The 18,467-nt window shown below is 54.8% G+C and overlaps 1 protein-coding gene across 1 annotated transcript; it reads left to right on the top strand.

Annotated features, from left to right (window-relative positions):
- The first annotated feature begins 1,288 nt into the window (after window positions 1–1,288).
- Window positions 1,289–17,315, top strand: LSG1 (large 60S subunit nuclear export GTPase 1). Its single transcript, XM_066621591.1, has 14 exons — window positions 1,289–1,381; window positions 1,485–1,608; window positions 1,688–1,808; window positions 4,458–4,544; window positions 6,302–6,388; window positions 6,834–6,894; window positions 7,969–8,145; window positions 8,894–9,262; window positions 10,031–10,132; window positions 10,955–11,098; window positions 14,795–14,918; window positions 15,451–15,530; window positions 16,517–16,690; window positions 16,843–17,315. Exons 1-14 carry the CDS (start codon window positions 1,289–1,291, stop codon window positions 17,008–17,010), a joined length of 1,911 nt encoding a protein of 636 aa, XP_066477688.1. The 3' UTR covers window positions 17,011–17,315.
- Window positions 17,316–18,467: the final 1,152 nt, after the last annotated feature.

The following is an 18,467-nucleotide window of genomic DNA, read 5'->3' as shown; positions in this document are numbered from 1 at the left end:
GGCCTATGGCCTGATCCAGTGGGGCTGTTCTTATGTCCTTATGTCCTGGGTCTTTGTGCAGCAAGCTGTCAGTACTGACTTACCACAGCTGTGCTGGGCCTCTCCTGGCAGAAAGGCTCCTTCCGGCAACTGAACTCTCCCACAGGGAGTGGCCCCACGTTCATTTCACATGGCTGCCCACTCCCGAGAGGGCTGCTTCGTCTTATGTACTCAGAAAAGTATTTTGGGACGCAAGTGTTGCGTCAGTGGAATGAGGGGCTTCAGCTCCAGGTGTTGGGGCTCTGCTTTGCCTCTTTTATGCCTGTGCCCCAGGAGCTCCCACACTGATGGCAGGAGGGGTGCAGTGACATCTAGGGTCACTGGGACATCCAGTCTGCCTGGTTGGCAGCAGCAACCGGTGCTGTGTTTCTCATTCCTGGGTTGTGGACCCAGGGATGGCCTCCCTTGGGGCGTGTGCCTGCCCCTGTCCCCGCTTCATTCACCCTGGTGGACTCTCTCTGACCTGGGACTGGGGGGGTGCCGTGTGTTTCTCCCCCCATTGCTGAGCTGTGCGGGGTTTCCGAGGGCGCTGGAGGTGTTCTGGGAGGGCGTCGCCAGTGTGGAGGTGCCTGGGCTCATGCTTCCTCTTCAGTGTGGCAGGGCTGAGGATATGGTGAATGCCAGGAAAAGAGCCCTGCTGGATCAGGCCAAAGAGGGCCACCTAGTGCAGCTTCCTGCATCTCCCACCAGGGAGCACACGTGGCAGAGAGACCTGCAGCTCTACATGCAGCTATATTCGTGGCTAGTTTGCAGTGAGGGTGGAATTGGGGGAGGGGAGAGGAGGTCCTCCTAGGAAGAGCCCACCCAGCCCAGCTCCTGCATCTCACAGCAGCCCGCCCGGTGCCTCTGGAAGCACACAGGACAAGAGACCTGCACCCTGGTGCCCTCCCCCATCTGGCACTGCCAGGCAAGGATGTGCGGGGGCGGCGGCCAGGTGAGGCAGAGCCTCCCCACCGGAGTCCTTCGAAAAGCGGGGTTGTGGTGCGGGTCTTTCTGAAGGCCTCTGGCGGGAGGCTCTGCCTCACCTGTCCCCCCCAGCACATCCCTGTTCCGAGGCAGCCGCTCCGAGAGCAGGACCTGCGCGTTTCCCCCGCGGCTCTGCCGCTCCCCTGGGAAGGCGGAGTGGCAGGGAGTTCCGCAGGAGCCCGGCCAGGGCTCCGCTCCTCCCCCGGAACTGCCGGCGAGCGTCGGGCCGGCGCGCCGCCTGCTCGTCAGCGGAAGCGCCAGTTCCGGCGAGCGCGGCGCCGGCATGGGGAAGAAGAAGGCGGCGGCCGGCCTGGGCCGGGCCCTGCAGCGGGAGCGCGGCCGGGCGCGGGGCGGCCTCCGGGCCGGCGACGGCTGGGTGAGTGGGAGCGGGAAAGGGGGCACGCGGGGGGGCCGGGCCGGGGGGGGGCGAGCGAGCGCGGCCTCGCTGACCGGCCGCCCTCCTCCCCTCCCCCCCACAGCGGCACGCGAGCGAGAGCGGCGGCGGCGCCCCGGCCCGGCCGGGCCCCGAGTCGGTCACCGAGCAGAGTTCCCTGGAGGAGTTCCTGGCGACGGCGGCGCTGGCGGGCACCCGCTTTGCGGCAGGTGAGTCCCGCGGGCCGGCGGGCGGGGCGCGGCCGGCTCCGCGGCCCTTCTGCGCCCTGACACCGCTTGCTCTCCGCAGAGAAGCTGGACGCGCGGCTGGTCCCCGCCCGGCCCCGGCCCGGGCTGCTGACGGCCGAGGAGGCCCGGGAGGCCCGGCGGCTGCAGGAGCAGCACCAGCACTTCCTGTGCATCCCGCGGAGGTGAGCGAGAGCGCTGCGCGGGGACCGCCTGGCATCCCGGGGCGCAGGCCCGCTGCCGGCAGTGGGACGCCTCCGAGCGGGCTGGGCAGCGGGGCGCCCTCGCCAGGGCTGTGCTGCAGGTTGCGCCGCTGCCTGCGTTTCTGGCCTCCGGGGCCAGCCTGCCGCTCTGCTCTCAGAGCCAGGACAGCAGAGCGGAGCCCAGGAGAGCCTGCAGGCTCCCAGGCAGCAGGAGCGTGGCTTGGAGCTGAGCCGGGCCCTGGCACCTTCTGGGGCGGCTGCTGGTCGCAAAGTTCTGTGTCTGTTCTTTGCCCTCCACTTTCACTGGAAATCTGAAGAACTGGTCTGGAGGACTTCTGTCACCAGCTCTTGTCCTCCTGCCCCTTGGATATTCTTGAAGATTTGCGGTACAACTCTGTGCATGTCATATCTACTCAGAAGCAAGTCCTATGGTGTCCAGCAGGGCTTGCTCCCAGGAACGTGTGTACAGGATGGTAGCTTTCGAAATGTTCTCCGCCCTCTGCCCTAATGCTTTCTATCTGTTGTACCTACTTTGTAATTCCTTTATGGTTGTCACAGCAACCTCCTGAAACCTTTCCACTTTATTAATATTTGTGTCCTTTTCACATTTTTATACCACCCTGCTCTCTCTTCCTTTTATCCTCCCAACAACCCTGTGAGGTAGGTGAGGCTGTCCCAAAGTAAGAACATAAGAACAGCCCCACTGGATCAGGCCATAGGCCCATCTAGTCCAGCTTCCTGTATCTCACAGCGGCCCACCAAATGCCCCAGGAAGCACACCAGATAACAAGAGACCTCATCCTGGTGCCCTCCCCTACATCTGGCATTCTGACTTAACCCATTCCTAAAATCAGGAGGTTGCGCATACACATCATGGCTTGTACCCCATAATGGATTTTTCCTCCAGAAACTCGTCCAATCCCCTTTTAAAGGCGTCTAGGCTAGACGCTAGCACCACATCCTGTGGCAAGGAGTTCCACAGACCGACCACGCGCTGAGTAAAGAAATATTTTCTTTTGTCTGTCCTAACCCGCCCAACACTCAATTTTAGTGGATGTCCCCTGGTTCTGGTATTATGTGAGAGTGTAAAGAGCATCTCCCTATCCACTCTGTCCATCCCCTGCATAATTTTGTATGTCTCAATCATGTCCCCCCTCAAGCGTCTCTTTTCTAGGCTGAAGAGGCCCAAACGCCGTAGCCTTTCCTCATAAGGAAGGTGCCCCAGCCCCGTAATCATCTTAGTCGCTCTCTTTTGCACCTTTTCCATTTCCACTATGTCTTTTTTGAGATGCGGCGACCAGAACTGGACACAATACTCCAGGTGTGGCCTTACCATCGATTTGTACAACGGCATTATAATACTAGCCATTTTGTTCTCAATACCCTTCCTAATGATCCCAAGCATAGAATTGGCCTTCTTCACTGCCGCCGCACATTGGGTCGACACTTTCATCGACCTGTCCACCACCACCCCAAGATCTCTCTCCTGATCTGTCACAGACAGCTCAGAACCCATCAGCCTATATCTAAAGTTTTGATTTTTTGCCCCAATGTGCATGACTTTACACTTACTGACATTGAAGCGCATCTGCCATTTTGCTGCCCATTCTGCCAGTCTGGAGAGATCCTTCTGGAGCTCCTCACAATCACTTCTGGTCTTTACCACTCGGAAAAGTTTGGTGTCATCTGCAAACTTAGCCACTTCACTGCTCAACCCTGTCTCCAGGTCATTTATGAAGAGGTTGAAAAGCACCGGTCCCAGGACAGATCCTTGGGGCACACCGCTTTTCACCTCTCTCCATTGTGAAAATTGCCCATTGACACCCACTCTCTGCTTCCTGGCCTCCAACCAGTTCTCAATCCATGAGAGGACCTGTCCTCTAATTCCCTGACTGTGGAGTTTTTTCAGTAGCCTTTGGTGAGGGACCGTGTCGAATGCCTTCCGAAAGTCCAGATATATAATGTCCACGGGTTCTCCCGCATCCACATGCCTGTTGACCTTTTCAAAGAATTCTATAAGGTTCGTGAGGCAAGACTTACCCTTACAGAAGCCATGCTGACTCTCCCTCAGCAAGGCCTGTTCGTCTATGTGTTTTGAGATCCTATCTTTGATGAGGCATTCCACCATCTTACCCGGTATGGATGTTAGGCTGACCGGCCTATAGTTTCCCGGGTCCCCCCTCTTTCCCTTTTTAAAAATAGGCGTGACATTTGCTATCCTCCAATCTTCTGGCACCATGGCCGTTTTGAGGGACAAGTTGCATACCTTAGTCAAGAGATCTGCAACTTCATTCTTCAATTCCTTAATAACCCTTGTCTCCCAGAAAGCTTCACGGCTGAATGAGGATTTGAACCTGGATCTTACAGGTTTAAGTCCAGCTCCTGAACCACTACACCATTCTAGCGCTAACTGGCTTGTGGTGTTATCTGAGTTTTTGGGTGGTGTTGGCATCCACAGCCCTGCTTGAAGCACTTCCAGAAAACAGTGTTAAACATATACACCCACCCACACACTCACTCACTTCCCATACAGGCAATCAATAATTTTACAGGCTTGTCAGTGGCTGGGAGGGGCTCAGTTGAAAAGCTATCTGAATTTTCATGTTTTCCTTTTGTGATTGGTTATTTCAGACCACGCTGGGACAAGCAAACCAGCCCTGAAATGTTAAATCAAGCAGAAAGAGATGGCTTCCTGGAGTGGAGGCGGCGGCTGGCGCAGTGAGTGTCTCGTCCTGGTGCCCCATAGGAGGCTACCTTGTGGCGGGTCAGCCCATGCCGGGTCCTGCTGGCTCAGCTTTTCTGGCACTGAGTGGCAGCAGCTCTGCAGGGCTTCAGTCAGGAGTCTGGAGAGTGCTCATAGTTAAAATCTCTAGGTCTGGAGAGACTCACAAAGAAGGGATGCCAGCACCAAACTATTGTGACCTTTCTGTGGTGCACTGGCCTCTAGCATGTTGCCAGCACAGAAGGTTGTATCCCTGGTAGATTCCTGGGATTCTTGTGTGTCTAAGCATCTTATTTTGTTTTCCGTAAGTGGGGGAGTCAGTGTAAAAAACATTCAAGTCAGTAAGCAGGCTCTTCCTGATTGGAGGCGTTTCTTAGTTTATATTTGCACTCCTCCAGTCAACGCTAATTACTTAGGCTGCTGACAACAGTTTAAAACGTTAAAAGGGATGGCCAGAAACGTAGCTCAAAATGTGACATGAAACTAAAGCAGTAGCAGAACAAAAGTGTTTCCAGATCTGGCTGTGGGGCTCAAGACAGCCAAAGAAGCAGTTCTGTTGTGCGTTGCTGCTGGAGAAAAGGCGGTGGCCCCGCTGTCTGTCTTGAGTCCCACAGCAGCTACCTTGCTGCTTGATGCTGTAGAGAGATCCAAGGGAACAGCTGGTGCCAGGCACCCCTGCTGGCATTGGTGGCCATGCCTGCCCAGGGATGCCCTAACCTCGGCAAAGTGTGCCGATGGCACCTGGGTATAAGCGCAGTGGGCCCAGTGTGAGGTGTCGGGCCTGGGAGTGATGAGATAAATTGCTTTTCTCCAGCTTGATGGTCTTGGCAACCCCAGCAGAAAAACAGATTGCAAGTAGCTTAAATGTGGGGGTGGTGGGTTAGGTGAAAGGCTTTACTAAGCCCCGCTTAGTAAACAGCCACACTTCCAGCTTCAGCAGGGTGGCAGCTGTGTGTGTCTGTGGCAGCCAAAACAGAGGCCCCGGTGGTGACACTTTCCAAGACCAGCCCGTCTATTTCCAACATAATTTTTTGGGGCTCCGGTCTGCTTCTTCAGACGCCTGTAGCATTCTCTCCTTTGAAGGAGGGAGGCAGCTGTTCAAGGCAGTGGGAGGGAGGAAGCAGAGCTAGGCAAAGCTCTTCAAGGCAGAGCTAGGGGCTGCCTCTTTCCTCCTAGAGCTCTTTGATCCCCTCTTCCACCGTTCCTCTGCCCCCCTGCCTGCCTGCCTGCCTGTGTCAGCAGAGGACCCCTGGTCTGCTCTGCCCTTGGAGAAGTGGACCGTAACTCACCAGAGGTTATGCTGACACAAGTGGCTTGGTTTGCAAGGCACAAGAAGACTCTTTACATTTTCAGCTGACACCTGCAAGACTCAAGAGGGTTGTGGAATTATTATTACTACTGTGTTTCTGTCCCACTTTTCTTCTCTGGAGGGGACCCAAGGAATTCTACAGGCATAGCCCTGTCTATCCCTTATGGGCCACCTCTCATCCTGAGAGGTGAGACTTCTTGAAGCAGAAGATCCTGCACAAGGGGATGTTGGAAGCAGTGTGTCGAAGGACCTGCTGTTCCTTTATACCCATGCTCTGATGCATGGTCAACAGATGCTATTGTAGGGATTGCTGATGCCACCTCCTTCAGCAACAGGTGATGGTGCAGGCATGGAATATGGAAACTACTGTTAGAATGCTCTAAGACCTGGGTGAAGAACTGTTTGTCAACCTCTCCAATGCAATGGTTCTTGCTCCCTCTCCAGACTGGAGGAAGAACAGAAGCTCCTTCTGACCCCGTTTGAACGTAACCTGGAGTTTTGGCGGCAGTTGTGGCGTGTACTGGAAAGAAGGTAATGTTCCATCGTGTGCTGTGAGCGCCACACACCCCTGCTGGGAATGGTGCCACAGCCCTGGCAGCTGCAAGTGGCATGTTCCAGTGACCACAGGGTGGGGGGCTGAGGAACTGATAGCAGTGAAAGTAGTTGGGGGGGGGGACTGGGGTTGTGGGCCTGGGAGCCCAGAGAATGCCTGGAATCTGAACACTCCTTCATGAGGGTTGAAAATGGATCCCCACTCGGTGCAGCTCTGCCTTGTCAGGAGATTCCCTGAGTTGGCTCCTACTGGTTCCCTTAAATGACTTGCTCTCCAGGATCCCAAACAGTGTTGTTGCTTTTTCCTCTGCCCTTCCTTGTGAATGCCATTGGGGACTCTGCCAGAGAGCCCAGAAGCGCTGGGTTACTGGGATGGGTGAGTGATTTTGGCCCATGGAAATGGCATTTTCCTCTTCTTTTACAGTGATGTTGTGGTGCAGATAGTGGATGCCCGGAACCCGCTCCTCTTCAGGTGCCCAGATTTGGTAGGTGAGGCGGGCTCACTTGATCTCCCTTGAGCAGTGTGAGAGGTGTGGTAGCACCCTATACTAAAAAGCCCTCTGTTCTTGGCGGATCGACTCCAGGTTGCTTGTTTGCTCACTTGATTGCTCCTGTGATGCTGCAGTCATAGAAGGTTCTACTGATCCTTGATTTGTGCCCGACAATTGTATGGGATTTGCTGAATATACTGAGCTGAGGAGATATCCTGGGTAGTGCTGAGAGAGACCACACGTGCCCCTGGGAAATCTGGAGCTTCTCCCCACTGTGAGGTCACATCAATCCCCTACGTACAGTCAAACCTGGAATGTGTATCTGAGGCAGATTCCACCACCAACTGCCCACTGGAAATGCAGGCTCAGGATTGCACTTCCAGCTTTTTGCCCAGCAGGGGGCCTGCCTGCCTGCCTGCCTGCTACTTGAGTTCCTGGAGGAGGGGGAGATGTGGGGAGCTTCTTGACTGCTCTCCTTGCTTCCCTTCTCCCTCTCTCATCCACACACTGGAGCCCTTGGAGGCAGGAGGCTCCAGTGGTTTTCATCACATCAAAGCAAAGATTTATTGGGGACGGAAATGGAACAAGGCTGGAACAGGCAGCCCAATTCAGTGTTCCAAAATAAAGGGAAAAGGAGACTCTTGGGAAAACCTCCCTGACTCCAGCATGTACTCGAAATCAGAGCATCCTCCTGGCACTGGAGGGAAGGACATTTCTTGGAGTCGCCAGTGTCATGACTTATACTTTGCTCTCGGTGGCTCCCCCCAGCCAGCTCTCTCTTGCTTCCCTAGTTGGGAACCCAGCTCTGGCTTTACATTAAATGTACTGCTCCGATGTCAGATGAGCACCTGGGGACAATGGCAGGTGGGAATGTGAGAGCACAGAGCAAGGAGCCTGTAGTTCATGCAAGTGGCTCAAGGAAGCCACAGTTGCCACTAGGGAAACTGGGGATGGACGAATGGATTGCTGCTTCATTGGGCGATCTGGCAGAGCGATTCCAGCAGCTCTGTGCTTCTGCTGCCTCCTTGTTGGTGATCGACTTCTCTTGTCTTGTTTGTGCCTGGTTAGGAGCGTTACGTGAAAGAACTCAGCCCTGCCAAGGAGAACCTCGTGCTGTTGAACAAGGCTGACTTGCTGAGTGAGGAGCAGCGGTCTGCCTGGGCACGCTTCTTCGAGGGGGAAGGCGTGAGGGTGGTATTCTGGTCAGCCCTGGCGGAGGAGAGGCGTCTGGCAGCTGGCCTTCAGGTGACTTTGCTGAGCCATGGCAAGTGTGTGTGTGTGTGGGGGGGTGTCTTCCAGGCAGTTATCCAGGCCTTCGGATGTTCTGCCACAGCACCCTCCTGTTGGCACAGTGGATACTTGCATCCACCTTGACTGAGAGCCCTCCACTTCCAGGCAGAGTTGAGGCTCTTCCAGGTGTATTTATGCCCTCAAAGTTCAGGGGCCTACCTTAACTCTGGCAATAGGGGGTTCTCTCGCCTTGCATGTTGGATCCATGCACCCACATGTTCTCTTTTACTTTCAGCCAGTCCTGTTCCTCTGGAAAAGCTAGAGCTGTTGGCAAGAGATATACCCCACCTTTTAGAACAGAGTCATTGCAGGACTGCCAACAACCATAATTGAAAAGAATAATTAAACAGTGATAGAAACACATTAAATCTGTTAAAAACTATTTAGTGAAAATCCTTGTATAATAAATGGGTCTTGATGGCACAGGATGCTTGAAAGCAGTGAGGGGGGGGATCTGGCGGGCTTCCCTGGACAGATTGTTCCAGAGCTGCAGTGGTGCCACCACAGAGGAAGCCCTGTCCATTTTGTGTCAGAGGTGGGCCAGAGAGCTGAGTTGGCTCCTGTGTGCAACCAGGTAGGCGTCTATCAGGCATGCTGGCCCTAAGCCACGTGTGACTCTGAAGGTTTGTACTGGCAACTTCCTGCTTTTTCTGTGGAAGGGGGAGGACACTCCATGATGTGTATTTGGTGTCCATTTGCTCAGGAGATGAATACTGTGGAGCTCCTAGATCCCAGCCAGGAGGAACTGCAGGCTGCACACAGCAGTGGTGGAGGCAGGCTTGGGTCTTCCCCGTGGCCCCCTGGATACGATGAGCACGACAGCAGCCAGGAGGATGTGTACGAGGACTGTGAGGAGGATGCCTGGCTGACCTGTTCTGAAGACGAGGCAGGTGGTGCTGGGGTCTTGAAAGAAAAGGGGTCTTGCGATGCTGAAGTCCAGGAGCCGGGGCTCCAGCAAGGCCAGCCCATCAGAAACAGCAGCTGCTTGGTGTCCAGAGATGAACTCCTGGAGATCTTGAAGGCTGTACACACTGGGAAGACGGTCCGCAATGGAGAAGTCACCTTGGGGCTGGTAAGTTGGCATGGCTGCTTGAGATTGTTGCTCCATCTCCTCTCAAAGCCTGGGACCCTCAACAGCTGCTTCCTTCACCAGAACCAGTGTGGGGGAGAGCGGGAGGGGCCACTTCCCAGGCAGGGCCAGGCAGGGTGGCTTGTAGAGGGCTGCTCTAGCAAGCATGTCCAGCACTGTAGTGGCCAAGGACAAAATGACTATTCCTCCTCCCCCCCCCCCCCCATAAAGATCTACAGAACCAAGCCCCTGCTTGGGGAGCTGGTTTCAGATGCCAAGTCCCAGTTGTGGTTGGGAGGAGAGCACCTCTGCATGGCACCTGACTTGCCTCAAGCAGGCACAGCTGGGATTTAAGGAGGTCAGCATCCTGGACAGCAGGGTGTGTCCCTCAGGCAGAAATCCCTTGGTGCTTGGGAATCTGAGTGGCTGCAAAGGCAGCGGCCACAGGAGCTCTGACCAGGTGCTTCTCCCCCCCCACCCCCGCAGCTTGCTGCTGGTTCCTGGGCAGGTATCAAATCTCTCCTGATCACATTTCCCCACATGTGGGACCAGATTGGTTCTTCATCTCTTCATGATGGGACAGATTCCTATCAGCCTCCTGACTTCCACTTCTGTCTCTGTTTCTTCACTCAAGAGAACTTCCACATTCTTCCAAGTTCTCTTGGATGTCCTGGCTGCTTCCCAGAGCCGTGGCAGAGCCTGGTTGGCCCCTCTCTGGAGCAGCAGGCACAAGAGCCCTGCCTGAGTGCCAGCCCTGTTCTTCCTTCCCAGGTGGGTTACCCCAATGTCGGGAAGAGTTCGACAATCAACACCATCCTTGGAAAGAAAAAGGTGTCGGTGTCGGCCACGCCAGGACACACAAAGCATTTCCAGGTACTGCCAGAATGGGGCAAGCTGGCGCCACTGGCTGGCTCTCCTCGGGTCAGTGCTGGGAGCCCAGGGGCCCTGCAGGGCCATATAACTTGCAATAACCCAGATGTTGAGCCAGGAAACCAGCTTGGCTTCTGCGGTGTCCTGAGTTGCACAGCAGCCTTTCCCAGTAGTCCCTGAGAACCATCACCGTCAGCTGCTGTCGGAGGGTGGAAGGAAATTCCATGTTCCTCATGGTCAAGGTGGTACCTGGGGAGGGGGGAAACGTACCCCTGCTGAGCCTGTCCAGACTACCTGGGGCTGGGGGAGGGAGAGAGGATGGGGTTGTTGTGGGAGAAAGCAGACGGGGTGACGAGGCAATGGACTAGTGCACAGCGATGCCTTCATCCAGCTGCCACCTCTGTCAGGGCTGGCTGTCTGTGGAGCTGTCCCCATCAGGTGTCTGAGAAGGCCCTTTTTTCCCCCTCTGGTAGTGCAGCCCCAAGAGCTGACCCTGTATTTTTTTTTGGGAGGGGGGAGCATCCCATGTCCTCTAGAATCTCTTGGGTTGACCTGTTGTTGTAGTCTCCTTAAGGCTCCCAGGGCAGTGAGCCCAGATGCAGGCAGGCAGGCATGGCTTGTTGCTGCTCTTCTCTTCACTCAGCACTTGGAGATAATAATAATAATAAACTTTATTTTTATCCCGCCCTTCTCCCCAAAGGGACCCAGGGCGGCTAAGATAGAAGAAGGTGCCTGGCAGGTTCCCTTTCTGCTTTCCAAAGAGAAGCGAGGAGGGGGAAGTGGGAGGGGTGATGTGGCTGAGGCCTGCTTGGTTGTATCTTGCAGACGCTGTATGTGGAGCCCGGCCTGTGCCTCTGTGACTGTCCTGGCCTGGTGATGCCCTCCTTTGTCTCCACGAAGGCCGAGATGACCTGCAGTGGGATCCTGCCCATAGACCAACTGAGGGACCATGTCCCCCCTGTCTCTCTCATATCTTTTGCTCTGCTGTAGGGAGGCCACTTGGGTCATTGGCAGAATTTTGCTGTGACTGGCTGTGTGCAGATTTTAGCTGGGATGCAGGAGCACTGGGGCAGCCTCCTGACTAAAGCAGTTTTTGTCCTGCACCTGTCTAATTAACATAAGAACATAAGAACAGCCCCGCTGGATCAGGCGATAGTCCCATCTAGTCCAGCTTCCTGTATCTCACAGCAGCCCACCAAATGCCCCAAGGAGCACACCAGTTAACAAGAGACCTCATCCTGGTGCCCTCCCTTGCATCTGACATAGCCCATTTCTAAAATCAGGAGGTTGCACATACACATCATGTCTTGTAACCCGTAATGGATTTTTCCTCCAGAAACTCGTCCAATCCCCTTTTAAAGGCGTCTAGGCTAGACGCCAGCACCACATCCTGTGGCAAGGAGTTCCACAGACCGACCACGCGCTGAGTAAAGAAATATTTTCTTTTGTCTGTCCTAACCCGCCCAACACTCAATTTTAGTGGATGTCCCCTGGTTCTGGTATTATGTGAGAGTGTAAAGAGCATCTCCCTATCCACTCTGTCCATCCCCTGCATAATTTTGTATGTCTCAATCATGTCCCCCCTCAGGCGCCTCTTTTCTAGGCTGAAGAGGCCCAAACGCCGTAGCCTTTCCTCATAAGGAAGGTGCCCCAGCCCCGTAATCATCTTAGGCTGGCCAGAGATTCTTGCATTCCTAGGGCTCTGCAATCCCAGAGTGTTGGGTGGGGCAGGGTGAAGAAGGGGAGGTGGGTGCTTAGAACTGGATTAGCGCACAAAGGTTGAGAGCACAGCAGCCATCAAGGAGATTGTAGGCTTGAGGAGGGGCCCGCAGCCTGTTGAGGAATGGCTCATCCAGAGAAGTTGTGGAGGGATGCTCTTTGGACCATCAACTACCAGCTCTCCTCCCTTCGCCCTTGTGCAGCGGTAGGATATTCTTAAGGAGATCAGGAGGAACCAGGTCAGCATGGGAGGGGGGAGAAGGCTGTATGTTGCATGTTAAGGGACAGAGCTTGGATGTCCTGGGGACAGCTGCAGCTCAGAACTTCATGGCCGCCAGGGCATGTCTGGCTTGTGTCTCGGGGTATCTGCTCCAATGAATGATGCGGGACACACCCTTCACCTGTTGTTCACTGCTGGGCACTTCAGTGGTGATCTGGATGTGGAGGAGAGTAAGATTACTCCTTTGCCATGGATAGATCACTTCCTGGTGAGATTTAGGGCACAATCCTAACCAGGTCTACTCAGAAGTAAGTCCTATTTTGTTCAGTGGGGTTTACTCTCAGGAACATGTGGTTAGGATTGCAGCCTTAGGCTTGTTCATGGTTTTCCACATCCACAGAGACGGGACCATGTTGTATGGTCTGCCTCTGAGGCTGAGATGGATTCCTGAAGCCTCTGGGGGACTTCCCATTGCCAGAGTTGGTGACTCACCCAGTGCCCTGGTTGATCTCTGTAATGGGGAGATGAGGGGAGCCTGAGCATCCTCTGCCCAACTGCAGAGTGAGACCAACTGCTCCGAGGAGCTGCGGGAGATTAATCGGCAGGGCAGACGCCTGGAGCAACAGTGGCAGAAGACGGGTGCTGCATCTCGCCACACACCAGTGAGAGCTCATTTGAGAGCCTGTTCGTGGCTGTGCGGCAGCCAAGAGGCTGTTCTTCTCTGCCACCGTCGCATCAGCAGCAAATCATCCTGCTGGGCTTTTTCATGTAGTCTGTGATCTCCCAGCAGATTGGGAGAAACACACAGAAGGCCCAATGTGCTGAGTTGGTGAAGCACTTTGCGGATAAAGTTGATCAAATCCAGCACGGCTTGGACTATACATTAGGAGTATCTAATGACGTTCCTTTGGCGTCTGTCAGTTCTGTCTCCTGGGATTCTTTTCAGCTTGTAGAACCTGAGGGTGTGGACAGGACTCCTTGGAGTGTGAGACCATCTGCTTGCCTGCTCAACTCTTCCCTGGCATGGCTGATTAGATCTGCCCAGGGAGGGTTGACTGAGGGAAGGATGCCACTGCCATTGAAGTGAGCAGTGGTGTGTCCCTTCCTGAAGAAATACCATATTGGACTCTACCATACTGAATGATTTTCAGTCCGTCTTAAACATCCCAGGTTTGGGCAAGGTGTTCTAGTGGGTGATGGCGCCCCAGCTCCAGGGGTCCTGGAGGAAGCTGACAATTTAGAGCTTTTCAATCTGACTTCTGGCCAGTGTTCAGGAGAGAGATGGCTTTGGTCACCTTGGTAGATAAATTGTGATGGGGACCAGACAGGGGAGTGCGTCCCTTTTAGTCCTGCTGGACCTTTCAGAATGCCAGATGCAGGGAGGGCACCAGGATGCAGGTCTCTTGTTATCTGGTTTGCTCCCTGAGGCATTTGGTGGGCCGCTGTGAGATTCAGGAAGCTGGACTAGATGGGCCTATGGCCTGATCCAGCGGGGCTCTTCTTATGTTCAGTGGCTTTTGGCAGCATTGACCATGGCTTCCTGTTGGTTTGGGGCTTAGAGGCACCATTTGGGGTGGTTCTGTTCCTTCCTGGCTGACAGATCCCAGAAGGTGGTACTGGGGGATGGTGTCCTGGCCTTGGAAGGGAGGGGTGCTGCAAGGTTCAATTCTATCTCCTGTGCTATTTAACGTCCATAGGAAGCTGTTGGGAGAGGCCATCCAGAGACTTGGGGTTCTAGTTCTGCTTTCAGAGACAGCTGAGAATAAATTATTCCCTTCTTCCACATGACAGCCCGTTAGGTATTTGAAGAGAGCTCTCAGCCTTCTCTTCTCCAGGTTGAACACGCCAAGTTCCCTCCACCTTTCCTCGTAGGGCTTGTCCTCCAGCCCCCTGATCATCCTCGTCGCTCTCCTCTGAACCTGCTCCAGTTTGGCTGCATCTCTCTTAAAGTGGGGTGCCCAGAACTGCACACAGCACTCCAGGTGAGGTCTAGCCAGAGCAGAGTAAAGAGGAACCACAACTTCTCGTGACTTGGAAGCTACGGTACTGTTAATGCAGCTAAAATTACATTCACCTACTTTGCAGCCGCATCACACTGCTGACTCATGTTCATCCTGTGATCCGTTGCAACTCCAAGATCCCGCTCACATGACCCATCCTCTGTGGTCAGCTGGGGGCCATGCCACCATTAGTGGAGGTGGACGGTGGCTTCTCAGTGGTGGCACCCTGACTGTGGAATTCCCTCCCCTTGGAGTTCTGCTCCCTCCTTGGAGACCTTTTGGTGTGGCCATAACACCTTTTAATTTAGAATGACATTTGACACCGTACATGATGGACTGGCGTTTTAATCACACATAATTTTTAATTGCTTTATGCAGTCCATTGGGCTTTGTCTTGTTCTAATTGTGTTGAATTCTGTAAGGCGCCTTGTTTGCCCTAACTGGGAGAAAGGCAGGGCATGAAATAAACCAGTGGAGCATGGGCAGCCTGGTGCCGGGGTGCAGTGGGGCTGTGTCTGCTTGTGGCATGAGTGCAGATTGGGCAGCTTCATAACCCTCTGCTCTTTGGCTGGGGGAGCAGGTTGCTGAGGACACTTGAAATGCACCACTTGAGTTCAGTGTTTGGAGCAGACATTCTGGGGGATTTCGTCAGTGGGGAGGCAGGGGTGGGAACAGCTGGCTGGCTCACCTGTCACGGTTCCTTTTCTTGTTCCTTCACTTGCCTACGTTTGCCAGCGAATCCCACGACGTGTTTTGGAGGCAACCTACGGGATCAACATTGTGAGGCCTCGTGAGGACGATGCACCGGATCGGCCACCCACGGCAGAGGAGCTGCTGACGGCCTACGGGTGTGAGTGAGGCAACTAGCTGGGTGTCCTGCCCCTGCCCTTGCTCCCAGACAGACCAGGGTAGGACTGGCCATCCTCACAGAGCTGGGTGGTGGTGGTTCAGGGGCCTCTCCCCCAACTCACCATGACCTGAAATGTGTGTGATCTGGAGAGAGACCCCACTGTTCTCCACCAATCTGACGTTTGGGTAGACAGCTTGGCTCTTGAGGCCTGTTCCCTGCCTGAGTTCCTGTCTCTCTGAAGGGCTCTTTGTTGGGCCTGTGAATCACTTAGGAGCCAGGGGCTGCATGTTAGACCTGCTGACCAGGGTCCCTTCCCCCTTGGCTGTGTGGTGATTCAGTTGGGCATCTGCCCAGAGGTGTCCACATAGGCCAGCCAGCCTCTGTCTCTCTGCTCTGTAGTTCTCAATTGGAAGGGTTTTCTCTCTCAGCCATCCGTGTCCTTGGCTCAGGGGGCCCCTGTCCAGCAAGAGCTTTATCTCCCTGAGCTGCGGTCGCTTCTCTTGCAATCTCCTGGTCTTCCTCCCCTGCACAGGCATGAGGGGCTTCATGACAGATCATGGACAGGTGGACCAGCCTCGCTCAGCCCGCTGTGTGTTGAAGGACTACGTCAAGGTAAGCGTGAGCCGGGGAGGAAAGCGGCAGTTCTGGGTGGCAGCACTGGGCTCTGTGGTGCAGGCATGGAGGCAGATGGCAGCGATAGAGAGGTAGAGGCTTCAAATGCTGCTCCTCTCTCTGTACCCCGTCAGCACACTAGAGAACATAAGGGAAAATTTGAAATATCTCAGAAATAACTTCCAGAAAAATGCTCACGACATTCTGAAAATGTTTTGCAATATTCATTTTTAAAAAGTTACATGCTAAATAGTTACGTTGTTGGGCAACGAGAAGGAGAGCTGACAAGCCTCTTGAAGACGCTGCTGTGTCTGGGGAGAGGGGTCCTTTTTCTGAGCACAAGCAGGGCCTGTGCTGTGCTGATCCGGGAAGGGAAGGCCTTGGGAACAGGGGCTGCAGCCTCCTCTGAGAACTCTTCTTCTCCCTGGGCTGCTTCTGCATCCACCCTGAGCGTAGCTTGATTTGTTCTTGAGTCTGAGATATTTCTCTCTCATCTTTCTTGCCTGTCAAGGCGACTCTTATGGTGGCACAAAACATGTACAGAGGTGGTTTTGCCTCACCTAGGATGCCAATGGTTTTCCTTTTATTCAGAGGGACTAGACGAATGGGAGAACTAGACAGAGCCTCCCTGTGTACATCTCATGCAAAAACAGCCACTGTCGGAGCAGGTGAGGCTCCCTTTCAGGCTGTGAGTCAGCAAGGAAGTTCTTCCAAGGCAGAAGGAGGGCGTCATTGTCATCAGTGTCTTCCCCAAGACCACCATCCAGGACCTGAGACTAGCCTGCTCGTTGGGGTTCCCTGACAGCTTTATCTGTTCCTCTTGTGAAGCAGCTCTGGGGAGGGGGGCAGCTTGGAAAAGGCAGTCAGCTGCTAGCAGGCAGAGACTTGGGCCTCATGCCAGGTGGTGGGGAGGTGGCGGCAAGGGCCCCTCTGGGCCTCTTGCTGGAGCAGAGGTGAGACTCACCCCACCCACTCTTCCTTCACAGGGCAAGCTGCTTTACTGCCATCCTCCCCCTGGTGTTGACCCCAAAGACTTCCAGTCCTACCAAGAGAGGAATGGTCCCAGCAAGAATGCAGAGGGTGGGGCAGAAGTGCAGCCTGGAGAGAACCCCAAGGCCAAGCAGATTGAAAATGTGGTGGACAAGGCCTTCTTCCATCAGGTAGCAAGGAGAGGGTGTGTGCATGAGTGTACACCTTTGCATGTTCATACGTGTGTGCGGCCTGGAAAGGATGCGGGAGAGACACTGGCCCTGTCCTGGGGGAGGGGGTGGTGGTTCTTCTGTGCCAGTGACAGGAGCTGTCTCCATTCCAGGAGAATGTCCGGGCCTTGACGAGAGGTGTCCAGGCTGTGATGGGGTCCAGAGCTGGTGTTGACTCACCCCCTGTCTTGGGGCAGAGCCCAGGAAAGCCCTGGAAGAAACATGGTAACAGAAACAAGAAGGAGAAGATTCGCCGTGTCACTAAGCACTTGGAGGCATGACCCTTGAGCTAACAGAATAGGAGCCTCTTGTCCTCTTTTGGAGAGGGAGAGCACAGAGTGGAGGTCCTTCCCTTAGTGGAGGAGCTCTGTAGTTCTCCCCCCAGCCAGAGCTACTCCGATAAGAGATTTGGGATGACAGCTTGCCAGGACCTCCAGGAGAGGCCTTGGAGCAGCCAGGTGTTTTCCTGACCAGGAGGTGGAGGAGCTGCTTGGAAGGCACTCTTGCCTTGTCCTCGGAAGCGGCTGCTTGTCCTCGGAGAGAGACAGTGGTCCACTCTCTACAATAAACTGTTCTTGCATTTCCACTTGCTGGGCATCTTGTTTTCAACACATGAAGTCTTTCAACCCAGAGGTCCCTTGCTGTGGGCTGCTGCCATCTGACAGCCTGGAGGTGTTTTTAGAATCCCCTGCACCCACTGCTTCTCTCAGGTGCAAGAGGGTGGTGGGTCATTCCCAGAAGTGCCAGCCAGGTAGCTGTGGAGACCTGGATGCAGGCTGAAGAGCAGAAGATCCTATTTCTCCCTCTGAGAGCAGCAGGTCCTCAATGGGGCAAGGTGGGACACTGTGGTAAAGACACGGGCTGGTTCAGAATGGGCTTATTAAAGTGACAGGCCATGTTGTGAACTGAGCCCCCCCTCCAAAGCAGCATGCTTGTGCTTTTGTGGTATCCTGCGGGGGAGTCCTGTGGGGGCAACAAAATCACAAGCAGAGATTAAAGGTGGTTTCTGTTTGGAGTTGGTTGGGATCCAAACTGCAAGTGACCCTCCCACGCACTGAAGTCACCCAAAGTGCAGGGAAGCACTTAGGCTGGCGTGGCCCTCCCAAGTGCTCAGCTGGAGGGCCTGCTCCTGGCTGTTTGCTGTGGGGAGTCAGAGCTAGAGCACGGCGCTGTGTCCCAGATGAATCAGCTGCTTGCAGGGAAGGCAGCTCTCTCAGCTGCCCCTGTGAAGAGACCAGGGCTTGTTGGAGGGGTGGCATGGTCTCCACCAGTCCTGCCCCAAGCAGCAGGGTGTGCCAGGTGACAGGAATGGGGTGGCCTTGGCAAGCTCAGAACTGGCAGTGGAAGGAGGTCTGCAAAAGGTGGTGGCACAGAACATCTCACAGTCCCTTCCAGGGTGCAGGAAGAGCGGGGGGGAGGGCATGCCAGGAGGGCACTCCTGATGCCATGCCCTATTCTTATCCCAGGGCAGAGCGCTTCTGCCTGCCCCCATTTTCCTCAGGGGCTTGCAGTGGGGCAGGTCCAGGCCAAAGAGTCTTTGCAAATGGCAACTTTGACTTCACGGGCAGCCAAGAGTAGTAGCCGTCATGGGGCAGATTTGCAGCCAACTAGGGAGGCTGGTGCGTCCCACCTTGGCTTGCAGCCTCGAAGGAGAAGGACTGCTGCTGCCCAGCTGCTCCCATGTCCCTTCCCTTTCAGTGCAAGAACTTGAGAATGCAAAAACTTCCCTTCTCTGTCA

This window comes from Tiliqua scincoides, chromosome 3 (genome assembly GCF_035046505.1).
Source record: "Tiliqua scincoides isolate rTilSci1 chromosome 3, rTilSci1.hap2, whole genome shotgun sequence".
Taxonomy (NCBI): domain Eukaryota; kingdom Metazoa; phylum Chordata; class Lepidosauria; order Squamata; family Scincidae; genus Tiliqua; species Tiliqua scincoides.
This window is presented reverse-complemented; position numbering and strand designations above follow the sequence as displayed.

Bases quoted from the DNA above. Each gene is read 5' to 3' on its own strand.
- LSG1 (XM_066621591.1), top strand. From the start codon at position 1,289: ATGGGGAAGAAGAAGGCGGCGGCCGGCCTGGGCCGGGCCCTGCAGCGG. The intron at 1,382-1,484 runs GTGAGTGGGAGC...TCCCCCCCACAG, and splicing joins TCCGGGCCGGCGACGGCTGG to CGGCACGCGAGCGAGAGCGG. The intron at 14,919-15,450 runs GTGAGTGAGGCA...TCCCCTGCACAG, and splicing joins GCTGCTGACGGCCTACGGGT to GCATGAGGGGCTTCATGACA.